Source organism: Ixodes scapularis, unplaced genomic scaffold (genome assembly GCF_016920785.2).
Source record: "Ixodes scapularis isolate PalLabHiFi unplaced genomic scaffold, ASM1692078v2 PGA_scaffold10__122_contigs__length_95168666, whole genome shotgun sequence".
Classification (NCBI taxonomy): domain Eukaryota; kingdom Metazoa; phylum Arthropoda; class Arachnida; order Ixodida; family Ixodidae; genus Ixodes; species Ixodes scapularis.
This window is the reverse complement of record NW_024609836.1, coordinates 45,434,298-45,453,112: the sequence shown is the minus strand read 5'-3', so window position 1 is coordinate 45,453,112 and position 18,815 is coordinate 45,434,298. Positions and strand designations below refer to the sequence as shown.

Here is an 18,815-nt window from a genome sequence, read left to right as displayed (position 1 = left end):
GTGGGGCAGGATTTCTTATTTTCGACACAGCCGTGCTGCCCTCGTCGAGCCCAGTTTGCACCAGCTCTCTCGTGTCAACCTTTACCACTTCGCACCGACGCACGCGAGTAAAGCTTCATTGGTTTGCGCGGGCTTCTCGGAGGAGTAGCTGACGCAGACGAGTACCTCGGCAAGCCCTGGGGGCTCGAAAATTTGCTGGGGTGTGTGCAGTTGTTATGACGTTTGCCTATACTATTTCGAGTGTTTGAAAAATGGGGGGTGGGCTCTCATTGCAACATGGGTGCATGCTCTGTATTTAATGGCAGCTGGATCAATCAGGATATTAAACATATATAAAAAAAAAAGAATCTGTCTTCTTTTTTTTGCATTTCAACGAGGCAGAAAAAAAAAAGCACAACTTGCTCTGCCTTCAGTTTCTGGTACAGCTGACTTCAATGTCTCAGGTTCCACACTCCATTTCACATAGAATCGTGTCCTGTAGAGCGCCGCATTTGTGTACCGTGTTTACCGAGGAGACAATGGGTGATCTGTCTGCACGGTGTCTTGTTCGTGTAACGGATCCGATTGTGCACAGTGGCCACTGAGACTGGAGTCCCTCAAAGTGTTTTAATAGACCGCATACGTTTCTGGCAAGGTCTCAAAGTGTGGGAAGAAGGGACAAACTCTCGCACCGGTGTTACCAACGGCATTGTTTTGTTTCCGTTGCTGCTCTCGTTGACGAGCGGTCGCCTTGTACTCCAAATATAGGCGGCGTGCAAGCATGTCCGCTTTGTGTATCTCATTGCCTCCATGGTGTCTTTTTGCATAGGAGCTAGTACTACCTTGGCAAACGTAGCTTTGAATACTGCTCTAGAGCTGTGGTAATTGTGCTTTGAATCGAAAAGCGCGGTCTCATCCCTAACTTAAACGCTGTTCCAAACTCCGTGAACATATGGTGAATGCCTTCCAAACTGCTTGAAAATGTAGTGTACAATCATGCATCACTGATTATCTTAAAATAGTAACCTTTTTTTTTACCGATTCCTGACATTGTTTTGGCACAGATGCTCCATCACAACCCGGCTTGTTTGCACTTTACATGACTTGGCAAGCATCCCCAATGACAAAGGTCAAGTTGATGTGGTGCTTATCGACTTTGCCAAGGCCTTTGACACTGCCCCACAATGAATTTCTTTATTTAAACTGAATTGTGCTGATTGTTGGGCAAGTTGGAGCTTAATTTTAGAATACATGGTAGCACTCGAAGACAAGGACAAAAGCGTACAGTGCTGTCCAGTTCTCCTCCTTTTGTCTTTGTATTTGAGTGTTGCCATGTATTCTAAAAGGTAGTGACTATTTCAACATCCAAATATTATTTGAGATAATATTCTGACGTCCGTGATACCACTTCCTGAAGACGTGAAAATAGTTTCAGTATTATTTTGATGGCCCCCGTCAAAATATTCTTCCTCTTAGTTTGAAATCTCGAACTTAGAACATTAGAGGGGTTTGGAGCTCCGGAGTTCGGACTGAAAAGTGATAAAAGGCGGCGATCAAACAAATATCATCTTGCTTGTAGGTGGCATCGTGGTTCAACATGCATTCTTCAAAAACAAATGTGCAATCAACTGCAGTTCTTATGACTTTTTAACTGATGTGGAAAAAAAACTTCTCAAAGTACAACATCTGCTAACAAGCAGCACATCACGTTTGCTTGGTTGTGCCCAGCATTACAGAATGCGGCACCATTGCGTTTCATGATTTATTTCACGTGTTTTATGTAGACAAAAGAGTTTAATGTTGTGTCATTAAATTCTCAGTTGATTGGCAAATATGTGTATCTCGTACAATCGTACCAGAACTTTGTTCGTTCGCACCAGTAAAGAAACATCAAGGAGACAATGTTTGCATTCACAACCTTTTACTTAACATCACAATCGTTTTGTAGTTAACCGGCTTGTTATACCCAAACCAAACAGAAAATCTAAACTAAACAGCAAACTCACAAAATCCGGTTCAAAACATGGCGGGAGCCAGATGCAAAGCGAGACTGCGAGCATACGAACGCGCTCACACGATATGAAGGCACGAAACCATGCCAAATTTTTCAGTGTTATGTAGAGCACGCACTTACATTTGTTATGTGTAGGCAAGACAGATGGATATCGAGCTCGCCTTTGTTGTAGATTCAAAATTTTAAGTGAGACGCATGCCGAAATGACGTGCGAGAGCTCAAAACATTGCCGCCGGGCGTGTCATGACCGAAAGGATCAACTGTCGAGCCAGTGCCACGCTCACACTGAATATGACATTTAACACTGCCAACTAAGACCGAAACTTCTTAGGCAAGCAACACATGACTCTGTCAACATGTCAACACAGCACTGATAACACCATTGGAAATTAACTGAATGAAACCACGAAATGACGGCGGCATTGACAGGGACGTCGAAATAATCAAGCCACTAGTTTGACGTTTTGCAGGTTTTATGGAAGTGATATCATAGGCATCGAAGTGAATTTTAGGTATTTTGACGGTAGACGTTGAAATAGTCGCCGCCATTCTAAAATACTTTTTTAAATTAAAAGCGGCAGGAGCTCACAATGAACCGTTGCAATGGATGCGGTCTTTCCTAAGCAACAAAATGCAATGTGTCGAAATTAATAGCACTCATTCTGCTTCCCTAAAAGTTTTCTTTTATTTTTTTAAGTCCCCAGGCATCCGTTCTGAGGCCTTCCTTATTTCTTGTCCACATAAAAGACATTATAAATGACATAGATCCTAAAATCCAGACAAGACTCTTTGCCGACAATTGTGTCCTGTACACTAGTATAAACGCAACTGATAGCCAGTGGTAATCGTTCGCTGCCAATTCCCCCCAGGTTGACCTGATAGGCCAAAGCCTGTTTGAGTTCTGCCACCCGTGCGACCACGACGAGCTGAAGGAGGTGCTGTGCCCCGGCGGAGCAGCCAAAGCCCCAGAGAGTGGCGAGGAGTTCCCGCAACCGTGTTCCTTCTTTGTGCGCTTACGCTGTGCCCTCGGCAGCAAGGGTCGCGGCGTCGGCGTCAAGTCCGCCTCGTCCTACAAGGTACGTAGGGGGAACGGGGCTCGAAACGTGCCTTTGACCGGCGCATTCAGCGTCGTATATGCAACTTGCACGTGACATCCTTACACTGTATAGGTGGTCGTTTCCATTGTGTTTGTTCCTGCCAAGAAAAGCAAATTCAGCGCTGTACCATGTACCATATTTTCCAGCATATAAATCCCCCCCTCATAAGTGGCTGTTCTTACGATGCTCGAAACGAGTCTTATTTACAGGCGCGTTTAATATTGTATGTCATATTTTCCAACGTATGAGTCTTGCTTATATTGCCAGATTTACGTTGGTGTGTCCCATATAACAGTACAACTTTAAAAAAACACTAAACCTAGGGAGAAAAAAATATTATACAACAAGATTTTTTTTGTCCAATATTTATGTTACAATGCAAATTTTTCGATTTGTGGGCAAAACCGTGTACGCTTGTCAAATGATGATGGTAGCATTTGTACAGTCTCCGGCGATATGAAAGACCCACTGGGAGCGCGTGGCCGAGGCGGTGGCTGGCGGGGCGCTGCGAGCGCTCCGGGCAGTTCCGCTCTGCTTTGAGGGGAGGACGCTCACTCGGGGCTCAGCTAAAGCGCGCGCTTATCAGTTTGTGCTGAGCCCCGAGTGAGCATCCTCCCCTCGAAGCAGAATGGAATTGCCCGGAGCGCTCGTAGCGCCCCCGCCAGCCACTGCCTCGGCCACGCGCTCCCAGTGGGTCTTTGATATCGCCGGAGACTGTACCATTCTAGTGTGCTCTCCGAGTTCGGTGAACCTCAGAGGCACACTAGTTGTGTACAAATGCTATCATCATCATCTCACAGGCTACAATTACGGTTTTGCCCATAAATCGAAAAATTTATATCAATATATAAAGTGTTTTTCGGCAAACTTTTATTTTTAGATTTGCCTGTCCTAGCCAGATAGAAAACAGTTTTTTTTTCCTACATTCAGTGTTTTTTTAGCACTTTTTTTTGCATATATGGACTTTGAAGGCCCGTTCACACTCTTACAACTGAGTACGACCGAGGGAGACGATACTTAGTTAAAACCTCTTAAAATTTCTTAGGACGAGAGAACACACTGGCATGCTGGCGCCATCTATGCGGTGACCCCGGAACTGCATTTCACAGAGCGAAGGTTTTGCTGTATTTCCGAGGTCAAATGTGCGTAATACCTATAAGAAAGGATCGTTTATAACGTTGGCAAAAGTTTTTCGAGCCAAGAAAGAAAGGATAACGTGCGAGGGAAATAGAAAATATGCCGGACCACCAAGTTTACACTGCTACCCAATAGATGGCGCCAGTGTGTCCTCTCGTAAAAGGTTTCAAGGAATCCAGTTTTAAGAGGTCGCAAGGGAGTGAACGGGCCTTAACGGTGCAAAATTTAGGTCGCATCAACATTTAACCCAAAGGAGGAATGGCAGCACGCCCATCAATGACCTGATGAAGACTGTCCGAAGCGTGGCAACAACGGTCTGCAGCTGCAGCTCCTCTGCGCGCCATCCTTTGCAGTCCTCCGTAGCTATGTGCAACTTATAGAAAGATGCCATTTGAAAAAGCACCAGCTTTTTCATGAAAACGGTCGTCTATAGGAGGGTGCGACTTATGTAGTGGTACAAGTTATAGGCCAGAAAATATGGTTTACGGCTTGCGTGTGACATTATCTCATCAAGCTTGTGGTCATTTCCACTTGTTCTTGCTGTGAAAAGAAAATTCAGTGATGCAACATACACCATATTTTCCGTTCTATAAGCTATTTCTGCTTCTTTGTAAATGTCAGTGCTGCCTACATCTTGCACAGTCGAGGTCCATACTTATTGGAAAAAGTGCATTTAGGCTGGACTGCTGCATAAGATGCATCTGCGAAAATTTGGGAAACAAATACGACTTATACATCGGAAAATACGGTACACAGTAGAAGCTATGCGCTCTGCAGCGAGGCCATCACAGTGGCCGCCGATGCAACGTCGGTGCAAGCCACATATACCACCAATGCATCGAAAGCAGCCCCGAAGTGATGACAAAGGATGTCGCAGGAACCAATGGTGCATCTAATTGCTTGTCATGGTCCTGGCAGTTGGTCGTAAAAGTGTTGGCAAAAATGACGAGGCGACGCGAGGGTTGACGTTATTACAACGTTCCGACCCAAGGCCACGTCAGTTTTTGTTGAATGGTTGGAACAGGCGTGTGACGTATTTGCCTCCACTGCTGCGTCGCCACTAAGATCGTGACCAGGCGACTAAAGGCTGGTTAACACACATGCTTTTGCTTACGACCGAGTTCCGTGGTCTCTTACGACGAGCGAACCCACTGGCGCCGTCTAGAAGGTGGCCCTCGAATTGCATTTCAATAGAGCGAGGGTTTTTAACTATTTGTAAGATCAAACGAATGTATTCACTATGAGAAACAATTGTTTGTGAGATTGTCTGAAGTTTTCGAGCCAATAAAGAAAGAAAGATGCGTGAAAGTAGGAATTACTTTTCGGAAGTTTTCGACGGTAAAACAGTGGCCAACAACGCCCACGAATAGATGAGGATGAATCACGCGAGCCACCAAAAATGAGCCCGGTGTTCCCATTGAAAGAAATCCCTTCGAAAAAGATGACCGTCAGTTCCGAAACTTTGGTATCCGGTCCGCATCGCCAGTGCTTTGTGTCGACGTAGACAGAGTGTTCGGCGATGCGTACGTAATTTTTGCAGCGAGAGAAACACTTCAAAATGTTTTGGTGGGACATGCCGCACGTCTTTCAAACGAAGCGTTCCGTACGACGACGCCCTCTTTCCCCGACGCGCAGGTGCTACACTGCGTGGGGCACCGGGTGCTCCGCGATGTAGCCCCGTCGTCGCATCGGGAGGACGACGCGGAGGAAGAAGAGGAGCCGCCGGAACCGTCCGAGGCGTCTCCAGAGCCGTGCGGCCAGGCGCCGGCCAAGGAGCAGCGCCGCTTCCTGGTGTGCGTGGCACAGCCCATCCCTCACCCTTCCAACATCGAGGTGCCGCTCGGCAGCCGGACCTTCCTCAGCCGCCACAGCCCCAGCATGCGCTTCACCCACGTCGACGACAGGTGCGGCGCCGTCTAGTAGTTGTTGCACCAATTATCCGTGTCTGCCGTGCACACAGACCCTTTCCAAAATTGCGAAATGATGCATAGATTATGCGCAGCCGCCATTAGTTGGTCTCATCGCTTCCGGCGTGAAGCTCGCGATCGGCTCCGAGTTCGCGTCGAGCACCAACGTAGCACTCGTGCAAAATGCACTTCGATTCGAGTACAATCGGAATGCCGACGAAGCTCTCGCGTCCAACGCGTGCTCACGGTGCACGATTGGCTAATGGCGGCCGCACATAATCTATGCGTCATTTCGGAATTTTGAAAATGGCACATTATCCCAGTCTATCATTGCTCGGGCACGTACTTTGGCCCGTGTCGGACGCGACGGCTACAGCGGTGTTCGGTGGGAATTCGGCTCGGTTGCGTTGAGAATGAATGCCGCATCGGCGTTCGTCTAGGGCTCGGACCTAATTGTGTGCCTTGTGCCCGAAGAACGGCGACTGCCGACGTCGCTCTACAAGGTTTCGAAAAAGGTACTCTACGTCGGCCAGCATTTGTGGTGCGGTCCCATTGGCTTTTAGTCTCTGCAGCTGGTGGTAGCACCGTACTCAGTTTTGCTTTAAATCTGGCCGCAGCCGACGCTACGATTCGATGAAGCGAAAAGCGCGTCGTCTGACGCTCAAAAATATGCGCGTGGTGAAGGCGCAGCAATCCTGCACTTTTAATGCAAAGTGTGTTTTAGGAACCTTTCCTTATAAGAAAATTGTCACGAACGAGCTCGTAACGACCGTCGTGGCGAGCCTCGTGAACGCAACATGCTGGGAGCGTCAAAGAGGTTAACATTTTTTTTATAAAGTCATTGAATAAGGTTCGAGCTCCGGCGGGGATTGAACCCAGTTCGGTGCGGTGGCAGTGTCGGATGTTGTGGCCACCGGGCTATTAGCACAGCTGGTCTGGAGGGATAGATGGTCTTTATGTGAATGCAGACGTGCCAGCAAGAGTGGCCTATTTTGGGTGAAAATGACAAAAATTAATGAAAATGCGTAACCAAAAATAAAAATAAATGGATAAAAAAGTAATAATCATAAATCAGGGAATGAAATATATAAACGAAGTAAACTATATAAATGTATTGAAATAAAAATAGATAAAATAAAAATAAACACGAAAAGAAGACAAGGCCTGTAATAAAAAGAATAAAAGTCTAGCACAAACGATGTGCGGAGCGTGGTTTGTGCGGGACACATTCTGTTCTCTTTGGTCTTTCTCGGCATGATCGAGCTTGATTTTCCTACGCGATCGGTTTAACCGCCGATGGCCGACCCGCAAAGACGTCGAGCGCTGCAACGGTGCACTTTCGGCGCAGCTCGATTGGTTTCGCCGGACCATAGCATCCGCTGCGGTCGGACTCGGAGCAAAATGGAGTAAATCGCCGCGGTACATTGTGGTGCAACGGCTGCGTTGACGCCGCTAACAGCATTATCGTGGAGTCCTTCTCGTCAAGTGGGGCGGCGAAGTCGGAGAACTGGTCCGCGCTTGCAGAACGACCGGTAAACATGAAAAACTCCACTTTGCGAGCATGGACCTCGCCTGTACGCAGCCCCCTCCTTCGTTAAGCCAGCGTGTGCTCACGGATCGTGCAGCGCAGGTAAACTGGTGCTACTCTGAAACTCTGAGGTGCACCTGGTGGCCTGGATTTATAGTTGCGACAAGTCACACGCGCCTTCTCACCGTTCGTCACCCGGGCGAAAAATGCCACTGGGTTGTGGGCGCCTGCGTGGCGTATGGCATTCTGCAGAAGGGCGCTAACTGCGTATGCTGGGAACACTTTTTTTACTGCTTGGTAGGCAAAGACGACAGGGTGCAAAAGGCAGCTATTAGAATGGTTTAGGCATCCCTAGGGCACTTATAATGACTGGTAAAAGTTGCCGATTCCCAGCAGCTTTCTGTTTGGCACAATTCATTGTGCCACCTCCTATCGGCATGTGCACCTGTTCCTCGTGCTACAGGAATCAGGTGCGGTAGGACGGCAATGTGAACGCTTTTTAAACTGCTTAACCTCCGAACAAGACGTTTTTGCATGATGAATCGGAGGCAAAGGAAGCCCACAAAACGACTATAAAACATGAAAGTTTTTGTGCATGGTTGCGAGACATTGTGTCGTGCATGCATGTTTGTTGTTTCTTCTGTTTCGGTTGTGTGCAACCTGGATCACCTGGCTCGTATGTGGAATTATTTATTCCGGTACCAAGCTTCCGTTCCCGTCGAAGGACTCACCAAAAATAGATCTTATGTAATTCGGACCAGCAAACCTGATTGCATTGCATTGTTTGCAGAACACAAGTTGGGCTCTATGTCAAATTGTAATTTATTGCGATAAAAGTGAGCTTTAAAGGGGCCCTCCGGAGCGTTCTGCGATGGTCTATTTATGGCGGTAACTCAATCTACAGGCCCTAAGGATCCTAAAAATCATAAAATTATGGTCATGCGCAGCGGATTTCCCTATTAAAATTGCTATCAAAGTCCCCGGCACGCCCCCCTTTCTGAGGTGACCCCGGAAAACGGGAGGGGCATCTCTTTACGCGTCAGCCAATAGCAAGCGAAGGATTCCGGCGTCGCTGCGCGTCACCAACGCGGCCGACCGCCGACCCGCAGAGGAATCTCTCGAACACGCGCGGACCGTCGTCAAGGAGCCCGGATATGTGCTCGGCAGTCGTCGTTTGTCGCAGCGCACCGTCGCGCTGGCACTGCAATACATAGTCGCATTCCACAGATGACAAGGAAAAGTTTGACTCGTTGACATGGAAGGATCGCAAAGCTGGCTTCGGAGTCGGGATCCACAGGAAGAAGGAACACGTGTCCCACAAACGCACGCCTGCAGACGCCCCGGGAAGCAGACGAGCCGACGCATCACCCCCTAGAAAAAAAGCTTGCGGGGAGAAAACATAGTTCTGTGGTTTTGGAGCAATAATTGCGGACTATGTTTCCCGCACCACAATCAGTTTACATTTTTCTCAAACTCTGATTTACAACAAGCTTAAAAAGTGTTGCAATAATAACGTTCGCATTCACCGCGAGATGCAGCATTTCCATTGGTCAAGTTTTAGCGATGGGCAGGGAATGGGGGATTGTCTTCCGAGAGAAAATAGTCCCGATATATTTCTACTGCCATCTGCTTAATAAACGGTTTTGTAATCTAAAACTTTGTATACATATTAACTTGCACCTACTACGCAATATAACAACATAAACAGACGATCGCAGAAAGCTCCGGAGGGCCCCTTTAAATGTAATTTCTAAAATAAAAATAAAAAATTTTAGAAACTGTCGATGGCTTTAATGTAAAAATAGTATGTATCACCAACAGATCTGCAGCAAAGAAAAACATCCAGTGGGTTATAGGCTAACATGAAAGCACTCCTATCTTTTTGTTACCAGCAATTGACATGTGTCTATATATCTGAACGATGAAACATACTTGCATTCTAATTTCTCTCGTCCAAGACTGTGTAACATTTTTGAATTCCCGAATCATTTTGGGTATTTGCGACAGTTTGATCGAACGATTGTGTTTGTTTCCATTCCTCAGGATAGAGAAGTTCCTGGGCTACACTTCAGACGAGCTCTTGGGCAAGTCTGTCTACTCCTATTTTGACGCGAGGGACATCTCTGCACTCCAGAAGGACTTCAAAACATGTAAGTGTCTTGAATGCTTTTATTGATTCACGGGACTACTAACTATTTGTTTAGTTTTACGGTGGCAGCCATATATGGCCCATGATGCCAGTCGATCGCTGTTGCGCAGTCGTCGTCACAACCAAGTCGGTTGCTGAGGCAACGGTGGTTGAGAGTGGGGCATCACCTCAGGGAGAGGAAAAAAGTGCAGCCGGTGCGACGTCCTTGCACCGAAACGCGACGCACACGCCGGTGGGCGGTGCGCATTTCACATGACCAGGGAGTAATTTCACCGTGCAACCGGCGGCTTGCAGAGGCAAATAGACCCTTTCCGAAATTCAGTGCCACCTGGTGGCTGAAAAGGTAGTTTAACTTTTGCCATACTAATGGCGGCATTGAACCTGTAGCCTGCAGTATTTTATCGAGCACCATCACTTTTGCAAATCAACGGCAAACGAGAATATGCTCTTCACTGTACAATTCTTTCTCTATCATCTCTTTCAGTGTCTATGGCCACAAAGATGCAACCAGTCAGAATGAAGCGCCAGCTCAGATAGATGCCTTGATAAAGTTTTATACATCAAAAGGCTTTGAAGGTGTTTCTGTGCTACTAACAGATTGCCTGGGCATGATTTATGGAAATGAACGCGTATGCAGCTCTTTCATTCAGTAGACCCTTTGCGAAACTAGAGCGCCACGACGGCAGGGAATTTTGGGAACCCTCGGTACATATATGCGCTTTCTCGTTGCGCCTCTGCGACTGCGCGCGCGTCCCAGTAGCTACCGCCAGCAGCTGTTGCAGCCATCCGCCGAGTCGTACGTCGTTGGTGGCGTACCGTAACTGTGGCAGCGTAAAGGCATCGTGACAGGTCAACTTGTTCGTCGTAACTTACCTTCACATATTGAAGTGTCACCTAATCCATTTAGTTTGCACCGCAACCGTGGCAGGTTTTGACCAGGTTCCACAATGCGTTGGTGCAGCAGACGACAGAGCCGGTACGAAGGAGAGGGATCAGAAAGGGGCAACTGCCGTTGGCTCGTCGCTCGCCCGACTCAGCTGCTCAAAAGTCGTTGCCATGGTAACCTGCGCCTGCTCACGTATGCCACGTGGTAGCGGGAGGAGTTGCGCACTAAGGACTTACATTATTCGGCACGCGGCACACGCGGGCATTTGGAAGTTTTGCAAAGGGTCTAGTTCTGTTTCGCGACGTGCTATTGTTTCGAATGTATAGGCCTCGAATTGTCAGCTTTGAAGTATCTTCAACTTGTTCCTTCATCAGTAAACAGAGGGCCGCCATTAGTACGGCACATATGCCATTTTTCAGATGATGATGATAGTGATCAAAGTGGCCAGACTGAATTTCGGAGAGGATCTATTCCGCAAGATTCCAGGAGCTGGATTGAGTGTACTACTCGCAACGTTCGGCGATGGTAATACCGTGGTGTGAGAATCACACTCCCTAGCTCCCAGATGATTGACTTGAGGTCAAAGGTGGTTGCTCACACCTTCCTGATGTGGAAGTATGAGGTAAGGCTCCGACATTGTTCGTATTTCACAAAATTAGAATTACTTAGGCGTCACAGATCCGGCCCGTACTGCTGTTCTACGAGTTCATCCAGACGACAGTCATTTTGATAGGAACTAGTGTGCCCCACACAGGCCGTGAAAGTTGCGAATGTTAAGAGTGTTACAACAATGCAGTTCATTATTAAGCCAAGGTGCCACCGAAGCATGTTAGCATGTTCACAACCTGGAGGGAGAAGGGGCCCGCAAAAGAAAGCGAGCCGCTTCGAACGTTCTTGCTTGAACCACTCCGGATGGCGACATAGAGTGGTTAGAGTTTCAAGCTCGGCGGCAGAAGTTGTTGAACATCACGGCTGCCATTGCCACTTCATTTGCAGGATACGGCAATAAGCCTATGAATTTGTTTTATTAGTAGCCTATAAATTGCTGCAAGCCCCTGCTCAAATGTGAGGTCTTAAGGGTGGTACGTTATCACATTGTTATTGAATAGTTTATGAGAGGACGAGAGAAGGCTCAAAAAAAAGTGAGAATTAAACTTTGGATATTAAAGGTATGTTTTTCCAACACGAAGGAAGGCAAGAAAATGTATCATAAGGAAGCCACTAATATATATTTAAAAATTTATCACAGCGGTAGAGCATTACAAATTCCGTCCATGGGAAACTGGAGAGACATTGCTTCCCTATTTTTTTCATTTACAAGTACTGATAGTATACCTTAAGGCACAGAACTCATTCTGGAAGCATATAGCAGATGGGCGATGGGAAGAGCTTGTCTGTTTACTTACAGAAACCGATTTCGTCGACATGATGTCTACCAGCAAGGAAAACATAGACTTGGAAAAACAAAGTTGAGTTTGTCTGAAAGAATTGGTTTTAAGTTAATATATGAAAGAATTGCTATTAGACTTAATTGCATGTGTGGATAATATTTCATGACATCTATCATCAGTCAGTGGCAAATCGTATAAGTGTGAATGGATGCTTTAGGGGGTGAATCTAAATTTACACCAGTTGTCCAAGCATCGCAACAGAAGTCAAACAAGTTACAAGAAAACCTCGTCACGGACTTAAGCTGAACTAGTTGTTTCATTGCTTACGATGGGCCAGCTGAACAAAAGAACCTGGCAATACATGCAATCATGAGAGCCTAGAAAAAAGACGGTTTTTAGATGCCTTACCTCCAGCTCAGGCTCGCTACCTTCTATGGTGGTTGAGCTGCACGTGCATAATTGACGTTCATGCAGCACAAAACTGCATTGAAGACCTTACTCTGGAGGCCAGACAGCTTAAAAACACTCTTCTGTTCTTCGTCTTTTGGCAACTACACCATCGTTTCTCTGACCAAACCTCCTATTACTCGCCTCAAGAAACTACACGACATAAACTGCCCTCTCCCAAACATGCATAACTTCGATTCTGCGGCACATGTTGCCACAAGTCTGGCCAAGACAAGCTGCCCTGTGGTCATTTGTGTTGGTTCAAACGAATCAGAACTCTTCTTTATATGCACACTGTGGCACACAAGCTGTAGAGCCCTGCGATCTAGATCTGCGAAACGGCATTGTCTGCCAACATCTTGCATCGCAAGAGCTTGGAAAAGGTAAGGAACTGCGAGAAAAGCCCTGCCGAGCTGAAGACAGCTGTCCTCGCGGTATTTAGTTCCCCCCTCCCAAAACCGAGTACTGAAAGCATCGCTTACGTTGAGTGTGTGACCACGGGACGTTTAACGAGGTGCTTACGAGAAGCGAGCCCTCATGGAAGCTAAAATAAAGGGGAAAAGAATCGTTCCCAGACCCGTATATTCCCCCCGATTCTGCTATTTTGTATCCTATTCAACTTTTTGCACAGAGCAACACCTAACCGTTCTGGCACTCTTGTAACAAAAGACCGTCACAGAAGTGCTACCTCGGAGCTTGGCTGGAACTCAAGTCCTCACCAATGCATGTGAAACATGTTTTTCTGCTTTTCATTATGAAATGTTAAATGAACATAATTTGTTTTTCTTACTCATTTTTAAGCTACTTTTAAACTTATATTTTCAAGTTATGCAGTCCTGGTCAAAATAAAGCCTCGATTCTCCCATTTCGTATTCTCTGGTAGCAGTAGCATGATTTGTACCTAATTTGTTTTAGAGGCCCGGTCTCCACTATTCACATACTGTCTAAAAGACCGTACTGGAACTCTGAGTGAGACTGAACAACAATGAAAGGCTGTTCCACAAGCAGTTTAGTGTGGTGAAGCACAGCTGCACTCCCAATGCTCGATATCTAGGCTGATTAATTGCACCTTGACTGTGGGTGCATGTGCTATAGTCCATTCCAACATAACATCAGCAACAGATGCCTCCAGTGCAAGCTTTCTGCCTTCAATCACACTGCGGCAGTCGCGAAGCCAAACAGACTGAAAGGTTACGGGTACGTGCTGGAAGCAAGGCATCTACTACTGTTCTTATGCTGCAACAGACTATAGTCTGCCATACATGCAGTTGAATCCGTGCGTTCACATGACCAAAACTCGTGAAACCTGTGTCCCTGTGCTGCAAGCTTCCATTCTTACTTTACTTCAAGCTTCAAGCTTCAAGCATTAAAGTTCACAAAGGTAGGCATTACAACAATTATTTACACTTCGAACTCCTCAACCGACCGTTGCATTAAAGTGAACGAAGGTAGGCGTTACTACAAGTATTTACAGCCGCTTTTAATTGGCTGTAAATTGCACGACACAAACATTGACGTTTTCGAGCATCTGATGTGACATCGATGCAAGCCACGTATTGTCTCAACGAGCTCTTGAGCAACTCGATAACAGCAGGTACCGTAGTGTGGCATTCCTTAGTCCCTGACGTCGTCCAGCAGATGTCGTACGAGGCTCCCCACAACAGAAACATTGACGCTGTTTCCGAGCAGCTGATATCGGTGCCTCGCCTTGAGTTCAGGAGGAAACTGAAAGTCGTCGGGGAAGCACATTAGCCGGGCCACTTCGACAGGCGTGAAGTAGCGCAGCCTCAGAGTCCGCAACAACTCCAGAACGTCGTCTTGGACGACTGTCCTGGGTTGCACGTGACGATATACCTCATGCATGAGGTCCCTGGACGCTTGTAGCAGCACAGATCCGGTGCCCTCCACGTAGTGTCCATAGCCCTTCGTGAAGCAGCACGTATTGGTGCACGTCGCGTCAGCGATGTCGAGGATGTACGCAAACCTAGACAATACCCTGTCCGGTAGGAGATAGTCTGAACAACTGTCTTCGTCGGTTTGTTCTAGGAAGTCGTAGAGCTCCCTCGGCCTGTCGCACCTTGTCACGTTTGGTGGAGGTTCCTGGTTGCATTCGGCGTCGCACGCGGTGGGGCAGTCGCTAAATCGAAGCGGGTTGAGTTTAGCGAGGCAGTAGAAACGTAGTCGCGAGTTTGGGACTCCGAACTGCGTCGGGGTGAGGAGGTAGCGGTGTGCGTGGTAGCCGCCATCTCGTAGCACGTCGAGAAATGCGTCGCAGGTGGACGACGTTTCAAAGCCCTTGACGTTCTCGAGCAGGATGTAAGTCGGGGGGTGCTTTAAGGTGGGGAGGACGCGGAGTAGGCTTAGGAAAGAGGCAGACCTCGGGTCTTGGGAGTCGAGTTGCAGTCCCTGGCGGGTGAACGGCTGGCACGGCGGACTCATGGTGAGGACGTCGGGTCGCAGGGCGTCGAGTTCGCGAGCGGTGAGCGACTGAACGTTCCGCTGGAGGAGTCGTGTTTCGGGGAAGTTGAAGGCGTACGTGGCGTTGGCGGTCGTGTTGACGTCCACGGCGGCAACGACGCGCGTTTTGTCCCGCGGGCAGGCGAAGTGCATGCCTCCGATGCCGCTGTAGAGCTCGAGGACGCGCAGACGACGGTCGTTGTCGTCTGCTACTTTCTGCGGCGCCGCGTCACCACTTGACATATCGGCGCGTTATTGATCACTTAAAACGTGGGATATTCAATCGCGCGAGGTTGATTTGGGCACGCCGAATGTCACCTTATGCTCGTAGCACGGTGTGGCGATGAAAACACGTCGATCCTTTCCGCAGTGTCGGCCATTTTTGTTTTTCCTCGGGGTTAGTTTTCCACGTCGCCACCAGGAGGCGAACGCGACGCCGCAAGTGGCACCATCTAGTGACAATAACTACAACTTCAAACCGGACGTGTGGCGCCATCTGTGCGTGAATATCCTCAACTGAATTCCTCTCCTCCTCCGCACTCCTCATTGTCGCTTCGCGCTGCAGCACCGAACTTATTTCGTGGCGTTGTTCCATATTCTCCTGATCGATATTCTCCCCGGAGACCCACATTTGCTCTTCCCTCATTTAATCTTTACTTCCTTTTTTTTTCTTGACGCTTTTTTGTGTTGGAAACGTCTCCTCCAATTTCCGACCCTGCTCTGGTAGCCTCGTAGGCGAAAATAACTTTGAGGTTGGTTGGCCCAGTATCCCTTCCACCCTCCATCCCTCCCCGCGTGACTGATCCGATTTCCTGCCTCTTCTCGTTCGTTGCGATTTATACGTTATATCATCATTGTGCGCTCACTCCAACTTTTTTTTTTTCTTTTTTTGTGCGTGTGTGTTTTGTTTTGTAGCGAAACCGTTGCGAACGGGAGAACGGTACCCCAGGGTACTCTGTGAGGGGAAAGGATAACGCAGTAACGGAACGGTGACGGTGTGTGCTGGTAGAGAATTGGGTGGAAAGGGAAGCTTCTCAAGCGGTGTACGCGCACCCGTCTATCAATCACTCGAGTACGTACTTGAAGTGCGTCTTCGTCTCGCTCGGATAGAGAAGCAGCGGGAAATCGGTTACGTTCGTCTGTCTTCTGCTGACGTTTGTTACTTTTGTTGTTTGTCCTTTCTTTTCTGGCCTGTTACTTCGTTGTCGCGGTGTTGGTATTTCTCTGAACAGATGCGGCCTATATGAAACGCCCCCCCCCCCCTTTTTTTTTTTCCTCCCAGTCTAAATAATAAAATAAAAATGCCCTGTAGCATATAAAAAAAATAATATCAAGAAAAGCAGGTACAGTTCAGACTGAATTCACTACTTCTTCGGATTGGACAGGTCATAAACTAAGTTGTCTTATTCTTTAAACGTGACGACAGGTTCCTTCTCACCTTTTACCCACCGATCGTGCGCGATCAAAAAATAACAAACTTTTTTTTGTCCGCTTGTGATTTGTTTTGCCATTGCGAATCAGAATGGCACCCATCGGATATGTAGGTTATGCGACCGTACCCGTCTAAGACACTGAAATTATCGGGCTAGCAGAAATTCCGTGTGATGTTGGGATGGAGAAGGCCGCACTATTTTCCAGACATAACACAGCACCGAGACTGCAGGAAGCGAAAACGACACGCACATAAACACTCACACGCATTTAGGTGATGCGGGGTGTTTTCCAGATTACCTAAATTAAGCCACTCACTTTGTTATGTGTCTGTGTGTGTGTGTCGTTTTTTGCTTCTTGCGGTCTCTGGGTTATGTCTAGTAATATGTATCAGCTTGTTTGCTCCCTGCTTTCTATTTACTATTTTCTGTCCTTCCCTGGTGCTATTTTTTTTTTTTTTTTTCCGGTGTATATTGGGTGAATTTTTGTTCCCAAGTTTTCGGAAGGCAGAAACTTAATTTATTTAATATTCCGAATTTAAAGTATGATCCTTTTTTTCGTTTCCTCTGCAAGAGGTGCACGCTTATTTTCCCTTTGTTTTCAATTGGAAGGAAGCTTTGTTCGACTAATTACAACCGACAATGGGAAAATCGGGAATTTGGTAAAGCACCATATTATTATTTTTCCTTTTTTTTTTCTTTTTTTTTTGGGGGGGGGGGGGGGGGGGGGAGGGGGGAGCTTTCTAGGTCGTTTTTACACTTCAATAGCGATTGTTGCATAAGCGTGCCAGCGCTTTCCTGGGTGTGACATCTCAAACTTCTCGAAATTTCAAAAGCAAAAAATCTGGAGAAAATCTTTCGTCTATTGAGGAATACGAAAACAGACATTTTGTTATAATTTATAACCTACCGCCGCTCAGCCGTTGTTCCGAAGAAGAAACAAAAACAATTGTAGAAATGCCATATTTTGCCAAACGTCAATTACAATCAGCCTAATCAAGACAGACAAACGATACTACGTAACGGTATACCTTTCGAAAGTATCGTTCGCTCGAAACACCCGGTGACGAAACGACGCGTACATGCATTTTGCTCTTCCGGTTACGATACGCGATACTCCGCCGTCGCTTTGCGTCGCATCGTCATCGTAACGCTATAACGATCTGCTAGAGTCTCACTCACTCACATTGCTCGTAGATCGTACAAAAGAGACACGGTGTTGGTCGCAGACACGATGACCGAATCGTCTTGCGAACACATCTCCGGACCCTATATCTTCATAGATGCGTATGTAGTACGTTTCGAAACATGTCTGCGTACAGAGTTTCTCTGTGGCCGACGGGTCCTTCGTGGAAGAAACGCGTCTCAGACAGTAGAGGGTTTTAGGGGACCTTTTTCGTACATCCGATACGATACGAACTGCGCATGCGCTGCAGCAGAAGACTCGCGCAGGCGCACTTTGTACCGGAGGGCAAGTCGTACACATCGCGACACTGTTAGCGCGAACACGACGTCCGCGCATTTTCGCCTTTTTCTTCTAAATAGTATTAGCCAGCACGAAATTTTATCGCTTACATTATAGAGCCAATTGAGCTCTTTCAGTAGCAATAATGACTTGGATGACATCCCTTAGTTTTAAGGAGAAAAACTGGAAAAACCGGCGATCGCTTGTTCGCGCTAACAGTGTCGCGCTCTGTACCTTATCGGATATGCAAAAACGGTTTCCTAGAACTTTCTACTGTACGCAGACTGTTTTTTCTTGTATTATGTGTTCGCAGTGTGATCGCGACTCCCTTCTCTCTCCGAGTTATTGATCTACTGGCTGTCGAGCTTTGCTTATTTATTTATTTGTTTCCTAAGTAGCGGCACCACTAACCTCTGTTTTTCTTTTTCTTTGTTAATTTGATTTTTTTTCCCCCGAAGATGCGTATCGTGTCTCAATTAGGTGTCCCGTCACGGTGACGGTAAAAGGTTTCGGCAGTTTTGGCCCAGTCTCGACGCTGCGCACGCAAGCAAACTCCCGAATTCCCCCGCTTTAACTCTTTTTTTTTTTTTTTTTTGTTTATTTTGGGGGCGGCTGATGACATTTACGGTGGCAGCGCTCCCGTTTTTCCGCGCCCCATTTGCATTTTTTTTCTTTATCTGTATTCGTTTGTTTTCTCTGGGGTTGTTCGGTTGTTGGGTTGGGCTTTGCCGCTTTTACGGGCAAGAGAAACGTAAGAGCATAGGTAAGACTATGCAAAGAAAGTAAACAAAGCCCCCCCCCCCCCCCCCCTTTCCCCTTTTCTTTTCCAAAAAAAAAAAAAAAAGTAAAAGAATAGCCATGACAAAGAATGTTTGCTCGGAACCTTACGACCTTCTTGCGTTTCTTCGTCGTCTGCTTTCGGTTTCGG

General features: G+C 47.1%; 2 protein-coding genes across 2 annotated transcripts in view; one reads left to right on the top strand and one right to left on the bottom strand.

Moving 5' to 3' along the window:
- Nucleotides 1-18,815, top strand: part of LOC8041650 (hypoxia-inducible factor 1-alpha) — a 216,962-nt gene that overhangs the window by 104,664 nt on the left and 93,483 nt on the right. Inside the window, 3 exon segments of the mRNA XM_029992579.4 lie at nt 2,863-3,069; nt 5,863-6,131; nt 9,706-9,812. Coding sequence (XP_029848439.2) covers nt 2,863-3,069; nt 5,863-6,131; nt 9,706-9,812 — 583 coding nt within the window.
- LOC8041646 (tRNA (cytosine(38)-C(5))-methyltransferase) lies at nt 13,995-15,614 on the bottom strand. Its single transcript, XM_029992582.4, has one exon. It carries the CDS (start codon nt 15,233-15,235, stop codon nt 14,150-14,152), a length of 1,086 nt encoding a protein of 361 aa, XP_029848442.2. The 5' UTR covers nt 15,236-15,614; the 3' UTR covers nt 13,995-14,149.

Coding starts and splice junctions, on each gene's coding strand:
- LOC8041646 (XM_029992582.4), bottom strand. CDS start 15,235: ATGTCAAGTGGTGACGCGGCGCCGCAGAAAGTAGCAGACGACAACGAC.